The sequence below is a fragment of the Canis aureus genome, chromosome 24, assembly GCF_053574225.1.
Source record: "Canis aureus isolate CA01 chromosome 24, VMU_Caureus_v.1.0, whole genome shotgun sequence".
Taxonomy (NCBI): domain Eukaryota; kingdom Metazoa; phylum Chordata; class Mammalia; order Carnivora; family Canidae; genus Canis; species Canis aureus.
The window spans coordinates 35,168,732-35,189,062 of record NC_135634.1 but is presented as its reverse complement, the minus strand read 5'-3'; the positions used below and the strand labels follow the sequence as shown (position 1 = coordinate 35,189,062).

The 20,331-nt window shown below is 49.5% G+C and overlaps 1 protein-coding gene across 2 annotated transcripts in view; it reads right to left on the bottom strand.

The window, feature by feature from the left end:
- The window catches only part of LOXL2 (lysyl oxidase like 2), a 90,859-nt gene that overhangs the window by 52,990 nt on the left and 17,538 nt on the right, over positions 1 to 20,331 (bottom strand). For both annotated transcript variants that reach the window (XM_077868830.1, XM_077868831.1), the window contains exons 2-3: positions 7,020 to 7,434; positions 413 to 588 (exon numbers count right to left, since the gene is read on the bottom strand). In XM_077868830.1, the coding sequence (XP_077724956.1) occupies positions 413 to 588; positions 7,020 to 7,374 (531 nt within the window). In that variant the 5' untranslated portion in view covers positions 7,375 to 7,434. The remainder of the gene's footprint in view (positions 1 to 412; positions 589 to 7,019; positions 7,435 to 20,331) is intronic.

Here is a 20,331-nt window from a genome sequence, read left to right as displayed (position 1 = left end):
AAATTTAAAAATCTTAAAAAAATAATAACCACTACATTTTCCCAACCGAAATGGCAAACTCCTAGGCAGAGCACAGAGGGGCTTTCATGTCTGCCTTTATAGCTTTATTTCATACTACTCCCACATTCACATTTTAGTCTTGGGCAGTACTGACCTACTTATCATCCCCCTTCATGCCTCAGGGCCTCGGGGCCTTCACCCAAGCCATTCTTTGTGTCTGGATGCCCTTTCCCCACTGGTGGTCTCTCTTTCTCCAGAAACCCTCCCCTCCGATGCCCAGCATCAAGTCAGGCTGCCTTGGGTCCCTTCCTTAGCACTCACACGCTATTCTTGGAATGGGCAGGTGAGAAGTGAGTTACACGTAAGAAGGGAAATAGTCATGTGTGGGAATCATTAAGAACACAAAACTTGCCTCTATATGGTTGACCAATGAGTTGTCAAATTTGAAACCAGGAATCCTTTTGTCACTGCACACCACGCCCACGTCTTCTGTGTGCTTGCAGTCGGTGACACCCCAGCCATTGGAGGAGCAGGCAGCGAGGGTGGCCTCTCTGCCTGTGCAGTAGATATTGTCCAACCAGATGGGTCCTAAAGGAAGCAGAGAAGAGGGAGACCAAGAGCTGTTGAGTCTTTGGAGGGCACCAATGTCATAGAGGATTTTTCCCTAATTTTGATAATTACTGTGGTCATCAATTGATGTGTAGTATGTTTGAGATACCGGATATAGTTCTAGGGCATCTGGATTCCCTTTGCACAGTAGGCAGCTGACATGGTAGATTGAGTGTGATTTGGACAGAAACCAGATTTGAGCCCAGATGTCACATAATAGAGTAGACAGAGCCAAGATTTTGGATACTAAGCTGGGTTTCATTCTGGCAGGGTCACTGAGCTATACGACCTTGGTCAAGTCAGATGCCTTGTCAGATGCCTCAACTGCAGGGCTGTGTATGGACCAGAGATAATACATGGCACATGCCTAGTTTGTTTTTGGCTCACAGTTACTCAAACAAGGCAACAAGGATGACGATGGCTACTGTAGTTAGACTGGTTGTGGCACCAGTCAGACTCACCTTCCATCTACAGCAGAGGCTGAACTCTGACCTCTCAGTAAAAAGGTAAGCTAACCTGCACCTGAGGGTTTAGAGTTTTTAAGGAATTTCTGTATGTATCACCTCCTCTGACTTCCCCATGCCTCAGGGATAGTCAGCCCACCTGACACACAGAGCTCTGGCTCAGAGGGTGGCTCATCCTGCAGGGCCACCCCCTGAGCCCAGAGCCTGGTCCATTCAGTGCTCTTCTCTCTCCCTGACATTTCCCCTGCTACACTAAAGCCACAGAGCTGCCCCATCACCTTCCAGAAGTCAGGTGAAGGCAGGGCTGGGGGGCCCTGTGCAATTCTGCTCACCTCACATGTCTATACCTGATTTGCACCAAGTAGAGATGTGCACTTCAGTGGGCCAAGTGCTAGAGGGTTTGTCACGAGATGCCACCTCACACCCATTAGAATGGCTACTGTCAAAAGGAGAGAAAATATCAAGGGTTGGCAAAGTTGTGGAGAAACTGGAACCCTTGTGCATGGGTGGTTGGCAGGAATACAAAATGGTGCAGCCACGCTGGAAAACAGTATGGCAGTTCCTCAAGAAATGAAAAATGGGAGATACAGGCTTCCAGTCATGGAGTGAGGAAATCACAGGGATGAAAGGCACAGCCCAGGGAATAGAGTTGATGGTACTGTCATAGCATTGTGTGGTGGCAGACGGGAGCTACGCTTGTGGGGAGCACGCACAGACTTTTCGAATCACTAGGTTGTGCGCCCGAAACTAATGTAATGCATGTTGACTATATTTCAATAAATAAATAAATACCTAAAAAATAAAAATGGGATTACCCTGAGCCCCAGCAACCCCCACTTCTGGGTCTATAGCCCAAAGAACTGAGAGCAGGGTGTCAAAGGGATATTTGCACACCCATGAGCATTACAGCATTATTCACAATAGCCAAAGGCTGGAAGCAACCCACGTGTCCACTGACAAACTGCAGTATACACACACCCTGGACTTACTCAGCCTCAAAAAGGAAGAGAATTCTAACACAGTATCCAACGCGGATGAACCTTCAGGGCCTTATACTCAGTGACATAACCGATCACAACATGACAAAAACTGTACGATTCCACCTAGATGAGGTACTTGGGGTAGTCTAGCTCCCAAAGACAAAGTAGAAAGGATGCTGCCGGGGGCTGGGGGAGGGGAGCATGAGAAGTGTTTGTTTAATGGGGATTGAGATTGAGCTTCAGCTTCAGGTCTGCAAGATAACATGTGTTCTACAGATCGGTGTGCAACAATATGAAGGTCCTAACACTCCCTAGTTGCACATTGAAAAATGGTGAAGACAGCATATTTTATGTTACGTGTCTTTCACCCCAACTCAAAATAATTTTTTCTCAAAGTGCTAAAGGGTGATGTTTGTAAGTGCTGCTACAAATTGAAAGGAAACAAAATCAAATGTCTTTTTCTTAGGGCTCCAGGCAGGACTTGACAGGTTAATGGAGGCAGATAACCAGGGATCAGACTCTCTCTGCCTCGGGCCTGGGTACCACATAACTTGGCCAGCTGCTTGACCAAGCCTGTTTCCCATTTCTAAAGTGAAAACAAAGATCCCCAACAAGCAGGTCACCATGGAGATTTGGTGAGATAATGTATGTGCCTAGTACATGTTCAAGCCCCTTTCCCTTCCTCCTTCCAGTAAATCAGAAAAACAGGGAATCCCATTGTTTCCGTGATGTAGGGAAAATGCAGATACGAATACTCCCATTGTAGAGATGAGAAAACCAAGGAGATTCTGAGATTCTTCGAGGTCAGGGAGGACACGGGGCTAGTCCCTGACTCCCTGGCCCTGCTGAGACGTGTGTGCTGTGACCGATGGCTGGTCAGGGCTCAAACCAGAGTGTCTCAGATGCATTGTGGGGAACAACAAGCTTATTGAAAACATCTGGGCTGAGGTTTTCCAACTGGTTTCTCAATTTGGCCTCGCTTCCCAGCTGTCAAGCTCCTTGGAAACATATGCTCCCTAATCAATTGCTGCTTGGACAACAAACCAATGTTTGTCTTGCTAAGTACTAGCAACGGAAAAGACCCTTTGCATTTGAAGCGGGGCCTCTTCTTTGGAACATTCTGTGGCAGAGCTGCTGAAGGAACAGAGATGATGAAAAGAATTAGGGCCCTTATTCCATCTGCAATGAGAAAAACCACCCTAGCTAAGGGGATGGGAAGCAGGACAGCGTGCAGCTAATGGAACCATCAGGAGCTGCAAAACAGACATGCTATGACCTGCTTCACACTTTGATAAGGAACATTTGATTTTTATTTCTTTAACAATTTTTACTTATTTATTTGAGAGAGAGAGAGAACACATGAGTGAGAGAGAGCAGGAGCAGGGGTAGAGGGAGAGGCAGGGCTTGATGCCAGGACCCCGGGATCACAACCTGAGCCAAAGGCAAATGCTTAATCAACTGAGCCACCCAGGCACCCCCTCACCAGGTATTTTTCTGTAGACGGTGGAAGTGTACTTTTCTACATAGCCCAGGATAGCATCACCAGGCACCATGTACTAATTTGACCTGATTCCATAACAGTATTTTTCCCTGTATGCTTAATGCCTATCACCTAGACTGTTCTGATTCCACCTGCTGGGACGCAGGGTGGTCTGAGCACAGTTCGGTAGACACTATCTCAGAGCTGCTAGGAAAGTGGCACTTGGAGCGCAGATGGGGCTCTAACTTTGGACACAAAAAGCCATTCAATTAGAAGCCAAACTTCATTCTACTCTCTGTCCATTCATTCACTCGAAGAAATACTTCTCCTGGTGAAAGGAGAAGAGATATATAAACCAATCAACAAACCATTTGAAAGACAGAGATCACAAATCAAACCATTTGAATGCCAGAGTGTTCGCTGCTGTTGTCAGGACAAATGTTCAAGTTAGGACCTCTGGGGCCCCACTGTGGTCATCTGCTGGTTTTGTCGTTCTGATCTGAACAATGGGGGGATGGGGTGGTGTGGGGGTTTGAGGAGGTATCAGATCCGAGCTCGGGAAAACCACCACCGGACGCTGCTGTGAGACCCATCCAGAGGGTGAGAAATAGAACATCTGTCCCCCTTTAGAACCCTCTGAAAGGGTCCATGAGTTCCTTGAGCTCAGATACACTTTAGGGGAAAAGACCTCTTGACAATCCAGGCTGGAAAACCTGGGAGTACCTGGGTGATCTCCTCGGGCTTCATTCCTACTGCCTGAGGGGCAGAGGAGCAGGTGATAGCGAGCACTCCCAGAACACTGGTCTGGTTAAGTGCTCAGCTGTGGGGTTCCCAGTGTGCACACAGAGCCCGACTGCAGGTTAAACTCTTCCCATGGAGCACACCCCTGGCCACTGGTCACATTCACTGGTCCCTATGTCAAGGACTGCTGGTCAACTGTTTTTAGTATTCTCCTAAATCAAAATGAATTAATCAGCTAATATGTATTGAGTACCCAACTTGTACCCAGTTAAGGATCCTACCCTGATGCTGAAGAAATTCAAATACTTTTATATCTAAAAGACCTCTCAAGATGCAAAAGCCAAGTACCGCTTTTATATAGACAACATAATCCTCAAAGTCCAGGAGACATGACAGTTTACAATTTTTTTAGCATCTGTTTCTTTCCTTCCTCCTTGAGATTTCTCCTTTCCTAAGTCTTACTGGTTTCTTTCAATATCCACACAGATGACCCTTCCAGGATGCTTTGGCCTCTTGTTACTATAGCTTCTCTCTGCAGTGCCTTTCCCCCGCCCCCATCAGCCACTCTCCTGTGGTCATAGCTTAGACCTCATCATTACCAACAATGGCACCCCGCCCCAATGTCCATTTCAGCCCTTCTGCTGTGCATCTCCATCTACATCCATCCCAAAGATGTTTCTAGCTCACTCCTTCTTGTATTGCAATCTCCACCCTGACCCATGACCCCAGCAGCCTTCCAAACAAGTCTGCTATGTAGTACAGTCCTACTTACCCAGCCTGGACTCTAGGGACCATGGTTTCTTTTAAAGATTGTTATTTATTTATTTTAGAGAGAGAGAGAGAGAGAGAGAGAACAGGAGCAGGGGGGAGGGGCAGAGGGAGAGGAAGAAGCAGACTCCTCACTGAGCAGGGAGCTCAATGCAGGGCTCCATCCCAGGACCCTGGGATCATGACCTGAGCCAAAGGCAGATGCTTAACAAACTGGGCCACCCAGGCGCCCCAGGGACCATGGTTTCAATTGCTCCCTCACACACCCCCTCTGCTCCCTTGAACCCTTCTCCCTTCATCTTCCTTGGGTGGCAAAGTCTGAGCCAGGTTAACCCACCTCCCCAGCCACCACATGCCCACACTTGGCCAGGTGAACCTGGATGGGGAAAGACCACACCCATCTAACCTGATGACAGGTAAACTTTAAGTCTGAGTAGAAATAAAATAAAGTTGTCCCTGGAAAAACCCCACAGTCATTGGGAAGTATTTGTTACAAAATACCTAGGCTTTGAGAGCCTGGAATTAAAAACACAAACCTGATGTTACCCCTGGGTCACTCAGCCAGCAGAATATATGGAGACGTAGAAGTATGGAGACACGTCTGGAGGTTTCTGTTTTTCATTTTTAAGTCGGCTCCATGCTGGGCGTGGAGCTCAATGCAGGGTTTGAACTCACAACCTGAGATCAAGACCTGAGCTGAGATCAAGAGTCAGATGCTTCACTGATTAAGCCACCTGGGCATTCTGACATGGCCCAAGCTCTGTAAAGAAGACAGGAAGTGGGCTTAAAAAGCCCAGCATTTGCAGGGCGCCTGGGTGGCTCAGTTGGTTGAGCATCTGACTCTTGATTTCAGCTCAGGTTGTGATCTCGGCGTTGTGGGACAGAGACCCACGTTGGGCGCCACACAGGGCTAGAACCTGCTTGGGGTTCTCCCTCTTCTCCTCCTCTCTCTTAAAACAAACAAACCCCCCAAAACCCACCATTTGCTAACTCATCTTTACTGCTTTCATCTCATCCCTGCTAGGGAATCTCAAATCAGCTTCAGAGGACATTTTACTCTCAGTGTGGTCTCTTGGTCTGGTTATTCCAATAGAACATATTCAACTGCATAGAGGTAAGATACATATGAGGTGGGTACCCTTTTTCCTATAATTTCTAGAATAACAGAAAGCAAGGGTTGGAAGGGACCATAATAATGATCTATTTCAATGACCCCTAAACCTGGCTACATATACAATCACTAGAGAGGCTCCCAAACGTTAGTGTCCCAGACTCTAAGACCCTTAGCCCAGAATATCACAGGTTAGTACTGCGCCCCACCATCCCCCACAAGGACTGAGCTCGGGGTTCTCAGCTCCAACACCTGCCGTTCCCTCAAAGCTTTTACCAAAATATTTTTTCCCCAAAATATATGGATTTGAACTTGACAAGGGAAGAAAGAGTAGGCCAACCAGAGTGAAAATCCCAAAGCAACTCTGTTCCTATCATAGACGAGCCCAGAACAGCATATTAGTGTCAACACTGTGAACGCTACATGAGCAGCCCAGTGGAGAGAGTCTCTGTGGGAAAGAGCAACCGGCACCCCTTCGAGGAGGGGACTGTAAGAAGAGCCACGTCCCCAGGCTCACGCGGCACCCAGGCGGGGCACATGAAGCCAAGGGCACTGACTGACCCTTGCCCTTAGTGAGGGTCACCAACGGCTCTGCTTTGGCCGGGAGGAGGCATTTTCCAGGATGCCACACTTCCTGAGCTAAAACTAGGAAAGTCCCAGGCAGAGCAGGACAGTCACCGTAGCCCTTCCTGGCACCTGTCTGTTCCCACCTTCCTGCAGATGCAGGAGGCTGTCCGGGTGAAGTATTACGGGGAATTCACACTTAACAGCAACCACAGCTTCCTTTGGCAGGTTGACTGCACGTGGGCCTGTTCCTGGGGTTTCCAGGGACACCAGCACTCAGCTCCCAGGCACAGAACACCTACCTTCCCCTTTGCCGTAGGAGGAGCTGGCGGTCCAGGCCTTGGCCTCCACGTATCCCAGCTCCCGGCAGACGACGTGGGCCGCGTGGATGGAGAAGTCATCGTCGCACACGGTGCCCCACTGGCCGTCGTAGTACACCTCCACCCGCCCCTCGCTGTGCTTCCTCTTCTGGCCCGCCAGGCGCAGCTGGATCTTGGCGACATCCGAGGGCACCTGAGGCCGGTGGTACTCGGGGGCCGGCTGCTGGAAGTATTCAGGGTAGTAGGGCCAGGCCTCGTACTGCGCCAGGCTCAGGGATGGGAGCAGCGAGAGCAAGGCCAGGCAGCCGCCCAGGCGCGGGCCTCCACGCCTCGCCATCCCGGTCTTCGTCCTCACCCTCGGGCCGGAGGGCCTGATCCAGTGACAGGCGGGACCGTCCTGGAAGTCAGGGAGGCAGGCAGGTTACAGGGGGCGACAAAACATCCGGGGAGTTCACACTCTTGCTTAGTAGTTAAAGCTCTTCACCTTCTGGACCTCCTCCTCCTCCCTCCTCCCCTCTCCTCCCACCTGACCCTCAGGCCCACGGGTCTGTGAATTCCTACCTCTGCCCACCGGCCTTCCCTGGTCTCTGATATGGTTTTTTAGGTTTTTTTTTTTTTCCCCCAATGGGGCTCCTAGCAGGGCCAAGAGCACATCCACACTTCACTTGTGTTCTTAAAAAGACCATCTACAGAGATGTGAGCAGGGTTCAGGGGAACTGGCAGCAGAGGAAATCTGTTCCCACTCCAGCCTGAGGGTCCAGGGAGGGAGTAGTTGCCAGAACCAGAGACAATGGCCAAGCTGAGAGGGTTTCCTATTTGGAGCTGTGGCTTCAGTGAAGGGTCTTAAAGCCAAACCGCAGCAACAGGAGCAGGAATGAATACCCGACCTCGCTCTCTTCTGGTCTCCTGCTCTCTCCAGTGTCTCCTATTGGGCAAGCCCACCCCACAGCCCGACGCCAAGCACATTGGTGCAGTCTGTATGGGTGGGACTCTTGGGGCCCAGGGGGTGGTGGGGAGAGAGGGCAGATGTGGAAAGGGCAAGCATCCAGCACATTCTTCCCCTTCCTCCCCACCTCTGCACAGCTGGTTCCCCAGGGCCCAGACCAGGTCCTGCCTCCTTCATGCAATATCCCTACTGAAGTGGCCTCCAGGGTCCTCTCCTTCCGAGGTGGGCTCATTATCTAGACATTCTCCTCAACCTTTCCAGACACTTCCATATCCCCAGGTAGGTTACAAAACTTCTCAAGGGCGAGACTTGTAGCTCATTCTTTGGCTCCTCCAGAATAAACATTACAGGTTTGTGGACATGTTTATTGAACGAGAAAGTGATTTGGTGTCAGGGACTGAGCTGCTGGTGGAGTGGGGAGCTTAAGGGTACCACACTGAAGGGGTCCTGTGTGCCCTCTCTGGGTGTCCCTGTGTGAGAGACCCTCTTTCTTTTGGGATGCTAGCTGATGTGGACAGAAAGGGCCTCTTCTAGGTGCAGAGAATAACACTGGGAGAAGCACCAGAATAACATGGGCTGTTGTTCTCTGCACACACCTGTGAACCCTCCTATGGCTCTGCTTCCTGGCTCCAGGGCTTCAGACACAACAGCATGCTGCCCACCCACACCCCCAATCTCATTACACCTTACACTCTGGACCACAACACAGACGAGGCTGCTGAATGAGGAGGTCAGTAGCAAAGTCTCCTTTAAAAGCCCTCATGCAGAGTCTGTCCTTAGCTGAGCTGCGGTCTCTGCAAACAGCAGCCTCAGACAGTGGTCCTGATGCCAGTGATGTGCTGGTGACAGCTCCATCCCTTTTCATAGCTTCTGTCCCTGAGGGGTGCATGGGGCTAGGTACCAGTCCACTCTTAGCATAGAGGGAAAGCATAAAGCTCTCTGTGGCAGGGCGCCTGGGTGGCTCATCAGGTAAGCATCTGCCTTTGGCTCAAGTCATGATCCTAGGACCCTGGGATTGACACCCCTATTGGGTTCCCTGCTCAGTGGGGAGTCTGCTTCTCGCTCACTCTGTGCTGTCTATCTTGCTCAAGCTCTCTCTCTCCCCCTCAAATCAATCAATAAAATAAATAAATAGAATCTTTAAAAAAATAAAGCTCTTTGTGGCAAGCAGGAGAGGGGCTGAGTGGCCAGTCATCAGACAAGGGAGGACTGGACAGCAGAGCACAGACTTCAGAGCCAGACAGTTTGGGTCTGAATCCTCATTCTGATACTTACTAGCTGTGCAACCTCAGGCAAATACTTCTCTTTGCTTCTCTGTGTCTCCTACCTATAAAATGGGGATAATACTATCTAGCTCACAGAAGTGTCAGAAGATTGAATGAACAGCACATAGCAAGCACTACAAGAGCATTCGCTAAATAAAAAATTTAAATTCTCAAGACTGTGGTCACCATACCCAGATGGAGACTACCTCTAATAATCCCACAGTGAGGATTATAGCAAGAGATAAATACCTAGGTCATGTGTCCTGGTCGTTCCATAATCCAGAGAGGGGAATACTAGCTTAAAAGGACTGCAGCTGTTTCACAGGAGAGGAAGTAGGCTTGGGATGTGGGGCCCTAGGACCTACTGGTAGATGGAAGCTAAAACTATAATACTTTCTATTTTAACCAGGTACAAAGGATCAGGCTAATCTTAATCAGTTCATGGCACTTCACCATCAAGAAGGACTAGATAATAGGCCAGAGCTGTCCAGGAGGAATGATCTACCATGGAGAGAGGCAGGCCCATGTCTGTCCCAATGGTCCAGCAGTGCCCAGTCCCTTGTAATAGGTGTGGGGGCAAAGATGCCAGTGCTTGGAGGATGATCAGGACCAAGGACTGTGGAAGGCCCCCCCATTGCCATCCTGTGACTCGCAAACAAGCTCAGAAAGTCATGGGGGCTCCTGCAATAGCCCCCTTCAGACCACAGCCTGCACAATGAGCAGCGTGGCTCTGAAGGGAAGCATCCTCACCTGCCCTGCCTTGACCCTGCTCCATCCCCATCAGAGCACCTTTGCATCCGCAGGCTCCCAGAGGCGTAGTCAGGGAGGCAAGGGTTCTGATTCTTCTATAAGGGAGAAACTCCAGAACTAGAGAGGATTTTTTTTTTTTAAAGATTTTATTGATTCGTGAGAAACACAGAGAGAGGCAGAGACATAGGCAGAGGGAGAAGCAAGTTCCCTGTGGGAAGCCCAATACAGGACTCGATCCCAGGACCCTGGGATCATGCCTTGAGCCAAAGGCAGACTCTTAACCACCGAGCCACCCAGGTCTCCCAGAGAACCAGAGAGGATTAGGGACTTCACTGGAGTTGCCCATTAGTGCAGGCACAGCCAGAACTAGAAATCCCAAGGTACCAAGGCATCAGCAGTCCACCAGCACGTAGAAGAAATGCCCAAATTCTGGGGCAGAGACACCTCTACAGTTGGGCACGCAGCTACCTTCTTGGCTCCAGTCCCAGCTCCCCCCTTCTCTGCTCTTACTCTGGACCTTCATGTGTCACCTGTCCAATCACATCAGCCTCTACCTGGGTGAAGCTACACCTGGGGCAGGGTGTCCCTATCCCTTTCCTCTCCCGTCTCCTCCAAATGGCACATGTCCCAGGCCCTCCCATTCTTCAAGGAAACCTCCCCACATGTGCTCCTCTAGGGGCCAGAGACAGCCACTCCAAGACCCGCTGCTTTGGCATGAGGATTAGTTTGAGTTAAAAGCAATCAAAACCCAGCAGATTCAGGAAAAGCTCTTCACCTCCCCCTCAACTGCCTAAAAAGACTGTAGATAGAGGACCTGCTCTGGGAAGAGCTGTCACCACAGATCACTACGTTAGGATCTGAGCACTGGGTGTTATTCTGTATGTTGGCAAATTGAACACCAATAAAAAATAAATTTATTATTAAAAAAAAAAAAAGATCTGAACTAGGTGTGGCAGACAGGGAGGAACCATGCCAGGCCTGTCTGATCCAAGTCCTGTGTGTCCCATTGTTTCTGCGTCCCTCCCCCCCACTGCCCCCCCCCCCCCCCCCCCCCCCGCCTGTTTACCAAACATTTGGTCTTTATCATCTTCCTGTGAATTGTATTCCTTCCTTTGAAGTCCCAGACCTCTACCCCCTTTCTTTGTACCTCATTCTGCCTGCCGATCTTTGGAATTTCCATGTCTGTGTAGATTCCCTGTACATATGAAATGACATTTTTCTTCTGTTAATCCGTCTTGTGTCAATAAGGCTTTTGGCCCAGCTCGAAAGGGCCTGGAAGGGCAGAGGAAATTCTTCCTCTAATCAGAATGTCTTCTCTGATTTCCTTTAAAATAGCATTTTGTTTGTGCTTTACACAATTAACCTTCCCAGGGCTAGTTAATTCCTCAAGATGATAAAGAACACACTTACAAGTGTACTCTTCATATCCAAACCGACCGGTCCAGAGCCACGACCTCTCAACTACCTCCTTAGGAAATCTCATACTCTGGGCCACTATCCCTCTGCCCTCGTCACTCCAGGGCCAGGTACCAGACAACTAGAGAGCCCCTCCGGCCCAGAGTGAGCCAAAAAGATTTGACCAACCAATCCAGAACTGGATTCGCAGGGGACTGTCACGATAAAGGCTCTTGCCAGTGGTGTGACCAGCCCTGGATGCTTCCCCATGTGACCCCCCATCATGTGCCTTGCCTCCTGTTTCTAGGATTTGGGGAGTATAAACTTCTTCAAAATGGTCATTTCCACGTTTGCGTATCTCCCCCCCCCCCTTTTTACTAACTAAAGTTAGCCACCCAGGGATCCCAGTATATAACTTTTTAAACTAAGTGACTTTATTTTTTTTCTTCCAATTTTTATTTAAATTCTAGTTGGTTAACATTCATGTCTGTGTGTCTTACCATACCCCATTCAGACAAACATTTTATGTAAAATGTACCCATTTCTGGGTACATTTTAAAACACACTATTCTCAACATTCTACTGCTAACTCACTCGATGAGATAAACACCACTATGACCCACAGGAGGAAAAGGAAGCACAGAGAGTTGGGAAAGTTGCCCAAGGTTGCACAGATGCAAAAGATGCAAGCCAGGCCCTGCATCTGGGCGGCAGGCTGACCCGGGCTTTGTCCTCTGCCAGCAGGCTTTACTGCCCCTAGTAGCTCACCCCAGTCCAGGATTTGCCTGTCCTCCCTAGCCCCCCCACCCCAAGCTCCCCCTGACACAAGAGCTACAGATGCCTTCCTATCATCTCTTCACGTCTCAGAAAGAAAAAAAAATACTGGAATTTTTTTTTTTTAAGATTTTATTTATTTATTCATAGAGACAGAGAGAGGGAGAGACACAGGCAGAGGAAGAAGCAGGCATCATACAGAGAGCCCGATGTGGGACTCGATCCAGGGTCTCCAGGATCACGCCCTGGTCTGCAGGCGGCGCTAAACCGCTGAGCCACTAGGGCTGCCCTGGAATTTTTTAAAATTTTTATTTATTTATGATAGTCACAGAGAGAGAGAGAGAGAGAGAGAGAGAGGCAGAGACATAGGTAGAGGGAGAAGCAGGCTCCATGCACCGGGAGCCCAACGTGGGATTCAATCCCGGGTCTCCAGGATCGCGCCCTGGGCCAAAGGCAGGCGCCAAACCGCTGCGCCACCCAGGGATCCCAAATACTGGAATTTTTAAAAAGAAATCTGACTCTCTGGATGTGGATATCTACAAACTGTTCCACCCGTCTTCTTGGATTCTCCAATCTGTGGGAATGGCCAGTGTTCAACTCCTAAAGCTTTCCTAGAAAAGTGCTCCTGAATTTTTTGCTTCTTTTGTGGGGCCTTCTGCTTTCTACTCTGGGGGATTGTAAAGTATTAGACCCAGATGCTTCCCTCTTATTTCAAAAATAACTTTTTATCTTCTTTCTTCTGCAAACTAGTAATAAAAATCTGGATAATGCAAACAAGTAAAAGGAAGAAAATAATTCACAGTATCACTGTCAGAGGAAACCATTACCAACACTATGCTATGCACCCCTCCAGCCTTTTGTTCTTTTGGTACATACATAAATCCATTAAAAAGCTGGAATAATCTTCTACACATTTGCTTTGTAAACTGCTTTTCACCTTCATCAGTATACTGCCAATATTATGCCACCTTGACTATTCTCTTATGAGATTGTTATTTATCAATATACCATAAAATTGGATGATCTTATCATGATTTCTTTTTTTTTTTTTTTACTGCTATAAACATTGTTGAAATGAATAATCTTGTAGCTAAAACTTTGCACAGTCTTGGGATAAATTCCAAAAAGTAAAAATCGCTGGGTCAAAGAGCCTGGCCAAAAGTCAACATTTTGCAAAACTGTATTAACTGCCCTCCAGAAAGACTGTCAGCTTACACATCAGCCAGGAGCGGGTCGGTTCCCTCGCCAATTCCGAATTCTAGCTAGGACCATGTCTTCAATCCTTTCTCCATCTGATAAGCAGAAAAGCTTAACTAGCATTTTTCCTGCTACTGGTGAAGTTGAGCATCCTCCACACCCACCCATTCTCATCAGCCACCTGCATTTCTTTCTTTCTTTCTCTTCCCTTCCCTTTCCCTTCCCTCCCCCTCTCCCTTCCCTCTCCTCCTCCCTCTCCCTTCCGTCTCCTTTCCCTCTCCCTTCCCTCCCCTCTCCCTTCCCTCTCCCTTCCCTCCCCCTCTCCCTTCCCTCCCCCTCTCCCTTCCCTCCCCCTCTCCCTTCCCTCTCCTTCCCTCTCCCTTCCCTCTCCCTCTCCCTTCCCTCCCCCTCTCCTTTCCCTCTCCCTCTCCCTTCCCTCTCCTTCCCTCTCCCTTCCCTGTCCCTCTCTCTTCCCTCTCCCTCTCCCTTCCCTCTCCTCCTCCCTCTCCCTTCCCTCTCCTCCTCCCTCTCCCTTCCCTCTCCCTTCCCTCCCCCTCTCCCTTCCCTCCCCCTCTCCCTTCCCTCCCCCTCTCCCTTCCCTCTCCCTCTCCCTTCCCTCTCCCTTTCCTCTCCTTCTCCTTTCCCTCTCCCTTCCCTCTCCTTTCCCTCTCCCTCTCCCTTCCCTCCCCCTCTCCCTTCCTTCTCCCTTCCCTCCCCCTCTCCCTTCCCTCTCCCTCTCCACCTCCCTCTCCCTTCCCTCTCCCTCTCCTTTCCCTCTCCCTTCCTTCCCCCTCTCTTCTCCCTCTCCCTTCCCTCTTCCTTCCCTTCCCTCTCCTTTCTCTCTCCCTCTCCTCTCCCTCTCCCTTCCCTCTCCTTTGCCTTCCCTCTCCCTTCCCTTCCCCTTATTCGTTCTTTCTTCTTGGGAAATTCTCTCTCCATGCCTTTTCCCTAATAGCTTTGTAAAATTTATTTTTCTCTTTGGCATCCGATCAGCCCTCTGGAGGGATAAACTGCCAGGTGAAAACCATCATCCAAGCCGAGCTTGGGCGGGTGCAGAGCCCCGTGGTCCCCTCCCCACGCTGCCCCCCTTCAAGGGCGAGGCCTCGCCTGCTCCTCCCGGGCGCCCTGCACTGGAGTTGGGCTCAGTCCCTCGTGGGCCTGCGGCGACCCCCGCTGCCCGAGCAAGGCGGCCGGCGGGGAACCCGTCCAGGTGGTCCCCCTGCTTCTGGCCACCCCCGGGAGCCTGCGGCGCCCCGCGACCCCGACGCCCGCGAGGGACGGAGCCGGAGCGCGGCAGAGGGGCCGGCGGCGGGGGGTGCAGAGGGGCCGGCGGCGGGGGGTGCAGGGCCCAGCCCCGGAGGGCGCCCCGGCCTGCGGCGCCCCGCAATCGTGCCCCGGGGGCGGGCCGCCCCCCAGCCCCCCCAGCCCTCCTTCTCCTACCCGCCCCCGGGCCCGGGCCGCCCAGGTCCTCCGGGGCAGGCGGGGGCGCGGGGTCCGGGCGGGGGGAAGGGGGGGGCCGCGGCCTGACCCTGCGCCCTGGACTCCCCCGCGGCACCTGGCGCGGCCCCGCCGACCCGACCCGTCCTCGGCCGCCCTGGCTCCCCGAGAGGCCCGGGGGCGCGGCTCCAGCCGGGGAGCCCAGGGCGCCGGGTCCCCAGGCTTAGCACGGAGCCCGACACATGTCAGGCCCTTATTTTAGAAGGTCTGGATAATGACAGGGTGCAGCTGGCTCAGAGGGCGACATCCCCATTCCTGGAAGAGGGGAGAGGGAGGGCGGAGGAGACCAGGGCCCCGCAGGCCTCCCGGATGGGGGGTGACAGTCACAGTTTTCCTTATAAACGACAGACCTCACCAAGGGCCTGGAGCAGAGCAGCAGGCGCAAGTTCTGAGAGCACAGTTGGGTTGGCACAGCTCTGTTACCCCTAGAAAACCATTTCCCCTTCTTCAGTGTTTCTCTCTGTGAAATACATACATCGCTCTGACCTGTGATCAAACGCATTCAGCCAATGACAGCAGGGGCAAAAGCAGAGGAAAAACTCCATTACCTTTATCTTCCCCTTTCCCTGGGGAGGTAGGAGCCCCATGGTGGCCCAAGCAGCCTTCCCCAATCTCCGCTCTGTCACACAAAGAGGTTACTTTCATCTGCTTTAGGTGCCTCCTAGGAATTCCCAGTTGTGAGAACTCAGAGGAGAGGGGTGAGAATAGCAGTCAAACCTCAAACAAGAAGGACCTCCTCTGCTTTCTGCCATTACCTTTTTTTTATAAAGGTTTTATTTATTCATTCATGAGAGACACAGAAAGAGGCAGAGACATAGGCAGAGGGAGAAGCAGGCTCCCTGTGGGGAGCCTGATGGGGGACTCAATTCTGGGACCCAGGGATCATACCCTGAGCCAAAGGCAGATGCTCAGCCCCTGAGCCAACCAGGTGCCCCTTTCTGCCATTACCTTAAATAAGGTCTCCTATTGCACACATGCTTCTTCCAGAAAGGATCATTAGAGCAGGTGAAAAAGGCCTTTTTTTTTTAATTGAACAACTGCAGGGCTTGAGACTGAATTTTGTTAGGGCCTGGGTATAGCTCCCTCTGTGGACTTTTCCTCTCAGAAGAGGCGACAAAAAAAAAAAAAAAAAAAAAGAGTCAGGGTGCAAAAAAACAGGCCCTCCCTTCTTTTCCTGCAAGAATGGAGGGACAGCCTGTGTGACCTCCTAACTTCTGTGCTCCATCTCCTTATTCAGCTTCTTTCAGTTCAGAGAATCTTTATAAATTGTGCTATGTAAATGAAAAGTAATATGCTTACACTTAATGAGTATTTAACTGAGCACCTATTATGTGCCCAGTATGGATCCAGCTGCTGCTGTGGGAGAGATATAAGAAATGCCAGGCGCTCACATCCTCATGGGGCTGGTTCTACCTCCCCATCTAGAATATAAATTTTGTCCTCATTTTTCTCCCATTGTCTCTTGGGCTGGTCCTATCTCTCTGGAATGGGGGAATTATAAGAAGAGAATTTATTCAAGTTTTGAATAGGTAGGCCCAGACTATGGGGGCGTTAAGAGTAATGGGTGTAAGAGGTGAGTCAGAAGAAAATGAGAGGTTTTTGCCAGAAAGGAACATGCAGAGCCATTTGAAAGGGGAAGACCCAAAAGAATGAATGAATGAATGAATGAATGAATGAATTTATTTTTAAAGAGGCGGGGCAGGGGGCATCCCTGAGTGGCTCAGTGGTTTAGGCCTAGCCCCGCCTTCAGCCCAGGGCATGATTCTGGAGACCAGGGATCGAGTCCCTCGTCGGGCTCCTGCATGGAGCCTGCTTCTCCCTCTGCCTGTGTCTCTACCTCTCTCTCTCTGTGTCTCTCATGAATGAATAAATAAAATCTTAAAAAAAAAAAAGAGAGCGAGAGAGAGAAAGGGTAAGGCCATGTCTGGGATCACTTGGCTAAGGGAGCAAGAGCAGGGAACAATTTGTAGCTCCTGCTTCCCAAATCCAGGACTCCTCCTACTTCAGTACAAAGGTCAGGAGAGGCTATGGGAAGATTAGGAAAAGAAAACGGGGAGTAGTCAGCACTAGAGCAAACTAGGTGATTAAAGCAACAGGTGTGAAAATCAGCAATCCGTGTAGGGACAGAGCAAGGTGGTGTTTAGAGCATAGTTTAGAAGGTGCTGGAAAAGAAGGATGGGAATTCAGAGCAAGTCCATCAAGTCAGCAAGTTCATCTCATTTCACTTTATAGATAAAAGAAATGAGGACCAACGGTTTACTGGATTGGCCCATGGTCGATGGTTAGTAATTGGCAGAGCCTTTTCTTGACCTTGGGTATCTTGCCTTCCAGTTCTATCTCCTATACTAGGATGCCTTTGTCTGTCCCTGTCTGTCACCATTTTGTTTGTCAGCTAGGCTCTAAGTTTGGGCTAAGGCCAGCTTGCAGAGGACCTGGAAGCATCCTGCTGGATGCCAAAATGCAGCCAGGGACCATGACAAGAGCGCAGGCTCTCAGTGTCTTGTAGTCTGAGTCCCTGCCACCCCCAGCTTCCAGTCCCTCATCTGTGCCATGAAGAGGGTGTGCTAGCACAGGGAAGGCAAGCAGCTATCCATGTGACCTGCATGTCACATTCACCCAGCTAGTGGTGGCTATCTAGGGTGCTGAGTGGTATCAAGACCTTAGAGGCAAGAGGGCTGGCATGGGTTTGTGATAACTGCCACAAAGCATGCCTGCTGGGCATTTGCCATCCTAGGCACTGGACGAACCATTGTGTCCCCTGCCTTGCTCTGGTCAGTCTTTCTAAGGGCTGATCCCCTCTTTCTCCGAACCTTGGTCCTGATTCTGCTGACCCCATGGATCTCTCACTCTTGCCTGCTGATGCTCTGGTGCTGAGCCCACCCCAAACACATGCTTCACTAGCTCTCTGTGTGCACACCTACCCTGTTCCACGGCTCCATCCTCATCTGCTGATCTCATCAGCTGACCGGCTGATACTTGATGTGCCTCTCCATGGCTTGTTTTAAAATCAAGCTGTCTTCTATGATCATAGGTCAAAGCGCTATTCAAGTAAAGTGGATGGGAGGGACCTTTGGCTCCCTTTACTTTCAAAGGGTCCTCTTGCCTCTCGGCAACCCTTCCTCTGGTTTCTGTTGGCACCACTGGTTCCCTGGAGAAGTCTGTTGGGCATCTTGGAATCAGAACACAAATGTCTGAAATCTGCCTTCACCACCGCCAAGCTCTATTGATTTGGGGACAATTTACTTTCAGAGCCTGAATTTCCTCTTTGGATTATGGAAATAACCTCCCGTGTGTGTGTGTGTGTGTGTGTGTGTGTGTGTGTGTGTGTATAGATTAAATTAAATAATGTAAAAATTCCTAGCACACAGCATAGACTCATTCACATTAGTTTTCTTTCAGTCCTGCCAACACAGAAACCCTGACTGTGGGTGCTCAGTAGAAACTCAGCAAATATTTATTGAGTGAATAAATAAAATTCCTATTTTCAGGAACTAAATAAAAAAAATGTATTTTTCTTATTCCTAAAAATTAGGAATAAAAAACATTTTTCTTCTGATCTAATTGCACTGGAAAGCAAGAAGATAAATTCATTCCATAAGAAATTATTGTATTTAGGAATTTAATACATTAAAGAATAATTACTCTTCTGAGGACAGGGTACTTTTACATTGTAACAGGAAGTCCTAGATATGAATTCCAATAGTTGAATTTCACATCTTGTACAATGTTGGAAGCAAGCCAACGAGGTTTTTCATGAGTCGGTGGACCTTCCCCATGCCCTTCAGATCAGCCACCATAGGTGCCTGCTTACTGCTGAAATTCACTGTGTAGTGAAGATGGTAGGCAGATGCTGTGGTGATTTATGGGAGATGAAGATCCCCTGGGATCATAAAATCTCACCCCACCAGATAATCCGTGCTGGATGGGCTGAAAGGTGGGATCAGGGGAGGCAGAGGAAGGTAAAATCCCAACTCATCACAGCTGATTTCCTGGGAAATGTGCCAACTCACTGTACATACCTGTTAGGCCTCAAAGGATGAGCCCCTGACCACATGCTGGACTTGACACCCTAAGGGTCTGCAAAAGACCTGAGGCAGTGAGCCACTCTGACACTCAGAGGGGAGAACAGAGCAGACCCACAGGGAGCATGACTCAACACACACCTGCTCTAAGATGCCTGCTCCAGCTACTTCTGCCTTCCTGGCTCACCTCCAACAACACCTTTAGTTATGCTCAGGGAGCTAGAAGGGGCTGGTATCATCTCTTGCTTTGAGTGTTCCAGGTAGGCCAAGCATGTTCCTTTCCCTCTCTGAAGGCCATTTCCAAATAGATGCCAGCCTCAGGAAGGAAGGCAGAAGGAAAGCTTCCAGGGCAGCCCAGCAGGCCTCCATCTTTCAGCATAACATTATATTAGAAGGTGCAGAGAGGTAGATCGGCTTCCCGTTAGGAGGTCTGCTCTGCTCCTCTGGCTGTGCAAAGACTGTGATGAAGAGTTCCACACTAATGCCCCCACTCAGCGACAGATAACATTTTATTTTATTTTTATTTATTTTTTTAAGGATTTATTTTTTTTTAAGATTTCATTTATTGATTCATGAGACAGAGAGAGAGAGAGAGAGAAAGGGAGAGAGAGAGAGAGGCACAGAGACACAGGCAGAGAGAGAAAGCAGGCTCCATGCAGGGAGCCTGACGTGGGTTCGATCCTGGGTCTCCAGGATCAGGACCTGGGCTGAAGGCAGCGCTAAACTGCTGAGCCACCCAGGCTGCCCCAGATAACATTTTATTAGTCTCTGCCCGCTTTATGTATTCATTTGCTCTCCTCCCCACCACCTTCTTCTAAAAGTATGAGCTCTGCTTTTATACAGAAACGTGGACACTATGTGAGTGGTGTTGAAGGTGGGATTCTGTTAAAGAAACAGCTGGATTTAAAAAAAAAAAAAAGCAAACCCTGTATTTATTGATCACTCATTCTGTATCAATTACGGTGTGGAAAGTGCTTTATGGGTACGAACCAACTTAATTCTGTAGACCAGAGCTTCCCAAAAGAAACATAATATGAGCCACATATGTGATTTAAATTTTTATGGTAGGCACATTAAAAAGTAAAATCATATAGGTGAAATTAATGTTAATGGTATATTTTATTTAATATATCCCAAATAGTATGATTCCTGTATGTAATCAATATAAAATTGTTAATGAGATACTTCACATTCTTTTCTTATACTAAGTCTTTGAAAGCTGGTGGGTACTTTAGATTCACAGCACATCTCAGTTCAATCGAGCAGATTTCAGATGCTCGGTGGCCACCAAAAATTGGATGGCACAGCTCCGGGAAGCCCTCTCAGAGAGTATTAGTAGCATCCCTACTTCCCCAAGGAAAACCCAAGGGACAGAGAGGCTACGTGATTTTTCTTAAGGTCACATAGCTAAAAGGTGCTCAAGCTGGGATTTCCATTCAGGCAGCCAG